The sequence below is a fragment of the Argopecten irradians genome, chromosome 3 (genome assembly GCF_041381155.1).
Source record: "Argopecten irradians isolate NY chromosome 3, Ai_NY, whole genome shotgun sequence".
NCBI lineage: Eukaryota > Metazoa > Mollusca > Bivalvia > Pectinida > Pectinidae > Argopecten > Argopecten irradians.
The window spans coordinates 55,800,981-55,810,944 of NC_091136.1; the positions used below are offsets into that span (position 1 = coordinate 55,800,981).

The 9,964-nt window shown below is 36.0% G+C and overlaps 1 protein-coding gene across 2 annotated transcripts; it reads left to right on the top strand.

Moving 5' to 3' along the window:
• The first annotated feature begins 171 nt into the window (after window positions 1-171).
• LOC138319147 (uncharacterized) lies at window positions 172-9,964 on the top strand. Of its 2 annotated transcripts, none has more exons than XM_069262088.1 (4): window positions 172-266; window positions 6,191-6,663; window positions 6,982-7,151; window positions 8,722-9,964. In XM_069262088.1, the coding sequence occupies exons 2-4, from the start codon at window positions 6,210-6,212 to the stop codon at window positions 9,277-9,279; spliced, it is 1,182 nt and encodes a 393-aa protein (XP_069118189.1). In that variant the 5' UTR covers window positions 172-266; window positions 6,191-6,209; the 3' UTR covers window positions 9,280-9,964. The 2 variants fall into 2 exon arrangements, with proteins under 2 accessions (XP_069118189.1, XP_069118190.1); XM_069262089.1 differs by having other exon boundaries at window positions 188-228.

The following is a 9,964-nucleotide window of genomic DNA, read 5'->3' on the forward strand; positions in this document are numbered from 1 at the left end:
GATCACCATGTTTATTTGAATAATTAATAAAAGGGTGTTATTCCTTTGTGGAGACTCTATGTTATAAGATAGGAAAAATTATTGAACACAGGCACTAGTTCTGGCTGCTACTGCTAGGCTATATATATCTCGGTATGTACACGTCTCATGTAAGCATTGTATATCTACATGTATACTTTTAACTTAGCAACGGCGACCTTGACTTGGCGGCTTGCTGTTTGGGCCGAGGTAATCGTCTTATAACAAGTGACATCAATATTTGTACGGTAAAGTATTGTTTATGTTGTAGATACTGTTTTTCTAAACGTGATATGGAAATATAGATCTTGATTGAGTGTTCACAGTTGTATGATTTACTATGTTTTAGGTCTGAAAACACAATACGTGTCGGTGATTAACTCAGGTAATGATCTACAGAGTTTAATCTACATACGACATGTGTACCTGTTTATATATGTTGGCAGTCATGCGTACAAAGACATTAAAATTGTACCAGCTTACTTCGCCCCGTTACTGATTTGTCAAACCTTTAAATTAAATAGGAACTTGTATTTAATTAATCTATAATTATTATATATATTAGCGTAACCAAGGACGTATCACTTATAAATTCTTGACGTTACGTATCTTATTTGTATGATAAAGAGAGGCGATGAAATCAGGTGAAAGTTTGGGAAAGTGAAGGGGGAGGGGGTGATACAATAACATGTATGTATATTTTATTCGATCTGCTGCGAATTATCAGTAGATAATTAGTTACATAGGTCGCACCTATAGCCGGCCCTTCTCGTCGTTATCATTATTTATATAGTGTAAGTCTACAATTCTCTTCTATAGAACTTCAGTTTTAATCAAAATAGAAGAACAAAACTAAGTGACCTCATATATTCTATATAAAAATTGAAAAAATCATATTTTTGCATTACAGGCGTTTGACTCTCTATATATTTTTCTCTCTATATTATGTATTTTATAATACTGTGTCAGCATTGCATAATTTTGTATATAAAGAGAGAAATATCTATAGAGCCAAACGCCTGTGTTATAGTTATTTAAAACATATACATGTTCAGATTCTGCTACAGTACTGGACTTAATATAAGCCTGCAAATATTCAAACATCACAATTCACTTCCATTTAGTATGCCATATTTTTGTCACCAAAAAACAGTTAACAGTTTGTACATTCAGAATGTATTACAACGGAGAAGGTCGTCTGTATGGGACTATATTTATATATAAGATTTTCGTGAGACAAACGATAACAAGTCAGTTATATAATTATTATTCTAATTATTTCAATTTCAAAACAACCATCCAAAACCACACAAGAAAAATATACAAGTTTGATGTCCTCTAAATACACAATAAGCATATAGGGAACAGTACACACATTTGCTTTTAACATTATCAACATGACATAAATGTCATGGTAAGCATAAGTTGGCGGAGGGCAATCTATTAGATATAAAAGTAAGATAATCAGGACGTGCTGCCACTACTTGTATAAAACATCATTTATATTTAGACGGTTACGTCACGACATTTTCCACGTAAACCCCAACGACACACATAGTAACGTCAAGCAGACGACGTCATATGTACATAAATAGTGCAAAATTACAAGTTAATTAATTACTTGGGAGCAAAGGTTTTCTTCACCATACCATGAAACAAATATTTACCCAACATACATGTATTTAAAATTTTAACACATTAGCTTTTGAATGAGAAATACCCCTACAATAGGTGTCTGTGAAAATGACTAGAATAATAATAATAATAATAATAAAAAAACACGAGAATTTCATCAATGCCATTCGAGTTACAAGATTACAAGATACTAGCCATTTTAATCTAAATCTCTGTTTTGGGAGTGCATATTTCAAAAGAGATTTTCGTCTGCAATGAGAAATGTAGATGATTCAAACGCATCCGCGATATCATTGATAAAGACAATACATTATGATCAAGGGCTGAGTCTTGTAGTACTCCTGCTCTTATCCTTCACATTTTAAATATACATACAACTATGTTTCTATACTTCAAGGTTCATATAGATGTTATGGGGAAATTCTATCATATAAATATATATGTATTTTTAACGTTAAAGCTCGTTTGGAACGGATAAAATAAGGATTTTTAAAGAAATAATTATAAATGCTGATAAAAACATGTCCGTTTCTAATAGGTTTTATTAGTTTAGTATCCTATCTTAACAGCCAGGGTCACTAGGACGGCCTCCCATGTGTGTAATGCTGGCGTCACACTGCCCCGCATTTGACACAGGATACACGAAAAAGAAAATGTTCAAATTCGGCGCCTATCGTGACCGCATTGGGCTATTCGTGAGGGCATCTTTAGCCATCGTATGGCCGCCGAGGAAGTTTTTCAGGCTTCGGCAGTAACTTCATGAGTGACGCAAAAACCTTTGGCATGCCAAAAATATTCCCGAACACGACGCGATGGCTCATTTTCGTGTTGAATTCGAGTATCCATCTTGCCCTTCGTCAGGCATTCGCGAGGCTATCTTGACAGTTCGTTTCTTCTTCGTCTTTCCATCGTGTAATCATCGGCGACAATGGACACATTTATATTCACGAACGCAATACGAAGGAAACACGAAGCTTTTCAATGACCTTAAGAACTCAACAAGAGTACTTGAAGCTCTCGTAAGGCCGTCGAAAAGACATCGTATCACAGAACGAAGTCATCACGATAGAACTACGGTGCTAACGTATGAGCACATGTATAAAACTAAACACCAAAGTATCTTCCATCCCTCGGCGTTTAGGAAGATTTGCGAATGCATTGCGCACAAAATTGGCTGATATTCGTACTTGTATCGGTCGACCAACATCAATATATGTTTATTATGTTAGCAGAGGCATGTTTTCCCTTTTGCCAGGGGTTTTGAACAGCACAAAATTTTGATTGAAATCATCCGCATTTATATATTATACACGCTATAAATACGCAATACATACTGAATACATGCTTATTATATGTGCTGTATATCCTCTGTTATTCGTCGATATACGCAACTGACACGGATTTCCGGCTTGAAAGCGAATGCGACAGTTTGTAAAACGAATATATAGCGTACCTATCACGTTGACATCACGAATTAATGTAATTTGTAGTGAATGCATATTGAGTTACGCTTTTGTATTACGCGCGTTTTGTATTTGATTTATGAACATTTTATGAATGCTTAAAGGCCCACTACCTTTCCGAAACGGCTTTTAATTTTTAAAATGGGAATGTAAAACAAGATCGATAATTTTGTAGAGTCCTAAAAATTATTAACTTACCGTTAATACTACATTTATCATCACCTTCTGAACGATTTGATTAAAATAAATAAAATGTTTATTTTCATAACGCGGGTCGTATTATGTTTCCCGCCGTCGTCCTAAATACCGCGCGGTAGTTGACTATCACTGCGCCAGACGGCAAAACAGCGAATTGACTCTCCATTGTTTTCACATATTACGCAGGCAATCTTGCATATGTTTGGTGTCGTAACCTTATTTTAGATCATCGGTATGCATTTTCTGGTGTTATTAATGTTTTTTAAGAAACCTTTATATTTTGCTCCGGAAAGGTTATGGGCCTTTAACAATGTCACGTAAACTAAAACTAACGTATACATATGACAGAAAGCGACATATCTGCCTGTCATTTCGGTTTGTCGAGAAGTATAAATGTAGTAATGGTTCCTCACAAACATCCCAACGCAGCATTCCAATGGTATACAGCAAAAAGACTGTCTGTTTGAGGCCATGGATTATGTGAGGCCACAGTTGAAGAGAACATTAATGAGTAGGTGACTTTCCTTACCACTGAAGGATGACACCAAATTACCGATGGCTGGTCTTTTTGGAGCCTGCCCAGACCTTATGCAGCTTTATATACAAGGTGTAAAGTCTCTTCATTCCATCTGACTTGCAGATGTTATACGGAGGAAGCTTCCAGCTCTCACCCTTTCTCTTTCCATAAGACTTTCTTCCTGATCATGTCCTTGAACAGACGGTGCCACTATCTCTACCGCACGTCGTGTACATTCAGCCACTCAAACGCAGCGTTCTCTGGATCTGGAATGAAATACTGTTAAAGTTTCTCCATCAGATTACTCTCTATTGCTTGTACATTTCTTTCTCCTTGCATCCCTCAAGTTCTCAATGATAGAAAATGTAAGCGGGTCATTAGCTGGAACCAGAAACTACCTCCATTTCCCTCCTCATCGGCCGTTGCTGCAATAGGACGGCTTTGATTCGAGATGGCAGCAGACTGGCATTGTCTGTATCTGGATGGGAGATGCAACCCGTTCTTTTTAACCACCATCACCCTCAACCTTTACATCATCTGCTTCTTTGACATGTTGTTGTGGTGGTGTTGTTCTAAAAAACGATACCGAAAGGCCCGAGTACGCTTCTTTTATGATAGATGCCCTTTATGCGCAACACATCCGTTCTTTCCGCTACACGTGCAATACATAATCAATACATCCGTAATGTTCCCGTAACAATCACAACACTTCCAATTTATTTCCTGAATACACGCGTTATATATTCGTAATTGCTTTTTACCGATTGTACCCCTCACGGGAGAGCATCCGTTATCGTATTCGCTTTTATTCGTGACATTTCCGCCTTTTCTCGTCATGAATTTTGTTTTATGGTATTAATATATCCGTAATTTTTACTTGGACATTTGTTACTTTAGGTCAATTTTGTTGCGGATGACACTATCGGATGAAATTTGTGACCTTAATTCATCCGCAATTAATCCGCTCTTCAGTTGGTCCGGGCTTTAACCACAGAAATGTTATGATAATTACTTCTATTATTTTTAACTTCAAAGGCAGAATGAACAACTCCTGTAGGCACAGAACTTGTTGCAGATAACTCCTTATTTATTTAGAGGTTTTGAAGATATATATTAAATCTAAAGATCCTATACTGATTCAAACTGATTGGAACTATTACACTTAACATGCCAAAAATATTTTTTTCCGTAAATTCTTTAATTTTAATTGCCACCTTGATTTAACTAAATCATTATTAACTTGTATCAATATGTGCTTACAACAATCTATTCGGGTGAGATTTAACGAAATTTTATTATATTTTGTTGTGTTGTAATGTTTGCTTTTACTTTCCAAGACGGAGGGCATCGTGTTGCCTTTATAAGCGCATCGCATTTACAACACGACGTCACATAGTCGCCATGTCGCCTTCGCTCAGCATTCGTGTGCCCTTCATTTAGACTTCTAATCTACATCCTTATAAAACACATATCCACCTTGACTTCATGTTCAGTTCGGATATAATCGTGTGGCCTTCTTTAGGCATCGTATTTTCACCTGCTTTCCCTTCGGTGAAGACGTCGGGTAAGACCACGTTCGGGACGATTTTCGCCCGAAATTGAAACCTCTATATTCGTATAGCCATCGGTATCAAAATCGGGGTAGTGTGACGCGGGCATTATGTGTTGCCGCGTGTGAATGTCAGTATGTTTTGTAAGGCTGTGGTATGTTCGTGTTGTGTCTCCTTGTAATATTGGGACCCTTGTCCTTTTTAAAGTCCTATCTTACTGAAGCGTACCGCAGAAGACACCAAACTATCACACCCCACCTGGTCATATTATACTGGCAACTCACAAAACCAGTCGTCCTATTCGCTTTATGCTAAGCGCTTAACAGAAGCATAAACTACCACATGTATATACCACTGTGTGTTTCAACCTCGGAGCAGAACCCAGACCTACCTCACTAGGGACGAGCACTCATCTGGAAGCCAAATATGAGGCGATATCAAGGGAGACGTTAGGAATAACAAAGTCAGTTAGGAAGAAGAGAAAAGATAGGATACTAAATGTAGCCACCTTTTATGATAATGCAATAGACCTAACTGCAGTGCCAACTTATAAAACTGTATTTCCATGATGAACAGTTTTATTCAACTGTTTTAGAGTTATCTCTCCTTTATTTGCTTTATTTGATAGAAAATTCATCGATTGTGCAAGTTGAAATTGTCAGATGTAATATAAAGAGTTACTTATCTTCTGAACATGATATTAATAGAAATGTTGCCATTAAGTAATGCTAGGAAACAAAATCTAAATCGTGCTGTGAACATTCTTTACAATACAAAAATCTAACTTTTCATTTTATCTTCAATTTCAGACATCATAAGCAGATCACCATGGCTGAAGATACAGCAATTGAAAAACACATCAAAACTTTTGTATCAAACAAGATTGGCGAATCAGTGTACCTTGACCTGTCCAGGCCCAAACACGTGATCATCAAACACAAGGTGAAGAGGGGGTCTATATCGTTAGCCTCACTGTGGGTACGTGTTCTACAGCACCACAATAACTACCCAGTACAGCGATACCCATATAGGACGCTGTACGAGGCCAATGGTGTCAGGAAGATTGCTCTAAATATTGATGATGTCACCATGACAGTTTTCTTGTCGACCGGTACATTGATGATACAAGGAAACTTTGTACTGGAATGGTTCACTAAACGATTTGAGGACATTCTCAACAACTATGATGCCCCGGAGGGTCCTTCTCAGCCTGTATTGGCCATGTACTCTCAGTATGAGAGTCAATGGAAAGACATTATCGAGAAAGAGAAGAAAACTGCTGGTTAGTATAAATCTAGTGTGGTATTGACTGATGGAGGTAACCTTTTCAAGCCTTAGAAGATAATGTCATTTAGCACTATTAGCTCTAACTGTTTTTGTTGTTGTTGTTCAAACTCATGAAAAGAATAATATATGTTCAAGACCATTTGATGTTCGGACTGCATTTTAATTAAAAACCAAATTGATCCATTGAACTAAAGGTTGCAGCTGGTTGACTGGATATTCAGTCGATATTTATTTTCAATGTAGATGATTTCTAAATAAAAGAGTGAGGAAAAGAAAGAATAATAGAAATAAGTCGTTGCTTTTTTCACCTTAGATGATTTATTAAGGAAAGAGTGGGAGACAGAAGAAGATGCCTTATCAAAGGCTGATGAATTACCCGTCGTTCTAAAGGAAACCATTGTAGAACCAGAGAAGAATTCTTCTACACAGGAAGAGGAGATTGATTTGATACAGCAACAGCTTAGTTTTGTTAGGATCGATCAAGTAAGTAAAGTATTCTCATACATCAAATCTTATCGTATTATGCAATAAGGATTTCGTTCTTAAAAACAACACTTTAAACTTTGAATGGCTCATCTGGAAACTTTATATAAACATTGACTGTCCCGGTGTTGTTGATCATCACCAAGACATGACAATGATTTAAAGTTACACATTTAGGGAGGAAGTTCAAATCTGACCACTAGTTCATTTATAGGACCCCTTACAAATTGTAATCTAATGTGATTTTTCTGATTGACAAACATTATAAAGCTTCGATTTGCTTTTGAATTGTACTACTCTAGTGGCAAGCCAATGGAAATGGCAGAGTCCTAGCATTCAGAATGTCTTAACTAAGATATGCTATTTCTTCAAAAGTAGTCATCCAGGGTTTATATTGTCTGAAAAAAATGGTTTTGCGCAAGTACCCAAATATTTGCCTATTTTCCGAAGAAATATCTGGGATTTAGAAATTATCTTATTATAACATGAATATTATAAAAAAAAAATCGACATTCAGATTTTTATAGAGTTTATATCATACTGTTGTAACTGGTCAAGCTAAATGGGGAACCTTTTTGACTAGAGAAACAAGAAACATGGAAAGATATATACAATATACCCTTTGAGTCTACCAATAATACTAAACTTCAGTGGCTTCAGTTCCGAATTTCTCACTATCTACTAACAACTAACACTTATCTTTGTAAAATTGGCCTCTCTTATAATCTTCACTATATGTTATGTTCTTTAGAAAGGGAGACAATCACCCATCTATTTTGGGAATGCTATGAAGTTCAGAACTTTTTAGCTAATTTTGAAAGTCTTTTAGATATTCTGTTTATTCCATTTGCAATTAATAAAGAAACATCGTGTATGCTGTTTGGAAAACTAGATCATAACGACATATATCAAAGAATTGATAATGAAATTGTTCTTTTTACAAAACACTTTATTTACAAAACAAGATGTTTACATGGTTCTTTAAATGTTACGGCTCTTTTATACTCCATTAAAGAATATTATCATGTTCAAAGATATATAGCTTATGGAAAAGGAGAAATTTTTTTAAAGATTGGGAAAAATGGTTAAAGCTGGTAGAACATGCAAATCCCTGACAGTTGCACATATCCTTTATTATGATAGCATATATATTTATTTGTTGTCTTACGTACATGTGATATGCTTGCTTTTAATTGGAATGTTGAGCAGTAATTTTTAATTTAATGTCAGCATTAAAAATCAAATTTCTATCTTCTTGCCTCCGTTTCTTCTCTTTCTTTTTTACCCTTTTATTCATTGGTTTATTTAGTATTTTCATATAAGAATATATCTGTATTTAATATTTATTCTACATAACCTCTCTTCATTCTAGTTTACCTCCTCATTCTCCCTTTCCTTCCCAAATCTTTGTTCTTTATTTTATTAAAAATTTTCTGTCCTCCAACTCTCTATACAAAGATAACTGTATATATATTCATTTTTCATGATTATATGATGAGTATAAAATTGATATTGTTTGAAAAAAAGATTGACATCCACTTTCTTATTTATGAAAATATTATAATTTCAGTTAGAAGAGGATGACCTGAACTGCCGATTAGAGAAATTGAGACAAGGCGGTGTCCTGGACGGTCCTACTGTAGTCTACCCTCTCTGGAAAGATCTGCTGGACCACTGGTTTAGTAACCAGGCAAACAAGGTGTATATAGCAACCCCTTTCCTAGATACAGTCAGACTTATGGATATCTGTCAATCTGTCCTCCAACACAAGCTCACCGCAAACTTGGAGGCTTTGTACGTACGAAAGAACTGTGACCACAAACTACAGATATCAGACCTTAGACGGAATGTCCAGAACCAACTGGAACCAAAAGATCAAGTGTTTATAGAGTACAAAGTATACAGCAGAATTGTATATCCTCTGAAGAGGTTCCATGCCAAGTTCATGGCTTGTGTGAATAATGGACGGGCCCAGGTAATGGCGACCAGCGCTAACTTCCACGCTGACCACTTTCATTATCCAAACTTGGACAGTGTTCTGTTTTTAACCATGTCTGAGGCAGAGTTCACTCACAGATACCTTAGAACTATTCAGACCTCACAGCTAGAGGTGACAATAAAAACATAGTTATTACTTCTATCCAGAACTCATATTCCCCCGGTTCCCTTTTATTACTGGAACTAAAAATAGTAGCAGTAGTTCAGGCTTTTGTTTACATAATCTATAGACAATTGCAAAGCTGCATCTTGTAATGTTTTTTATGGCCATTAGTTAAGTTGTTTTTAGTTATATAATATATCCAAGCAACAGTACTTACAGCTACAAGAATAATCCTGACCCACATGAAGTGTCCCTAGTGCAAATTCAACTGTAGGTGTCATATATAATCTAATCTGTTAGAACCATGCGCCCCGGAAGAGTAAGTGTCCACTACTTTATCAATAACACCTACCACAAAGAATTAAAGCAAATCGGAGTTAGCAATAGTCTCAAATATCATAGTAATAACAGATTTACCAAGCAGATTATGCGCCATCAAGCCCACATTGAATTTAAGGAAACGTTAAAACTTTCTTATGGTAATAATCAAATTTTGTTCTATCTGCCACAAGAAAAAAGCAATGCAAACAAGTCCTCGACCATCGATCAATTTGGACATGTTAATGTTTGTGAATAGTGATACAAGTGGATGTGCGATCTTTTCAATGAATAGAAACTTCTTTTCTATTGACGTTCCCAGCATACCACGGAGTGCTGACATAAGATGATTGATGATTATCGGAGGCTATATGTTAATCTGCTTCTGCGGTTT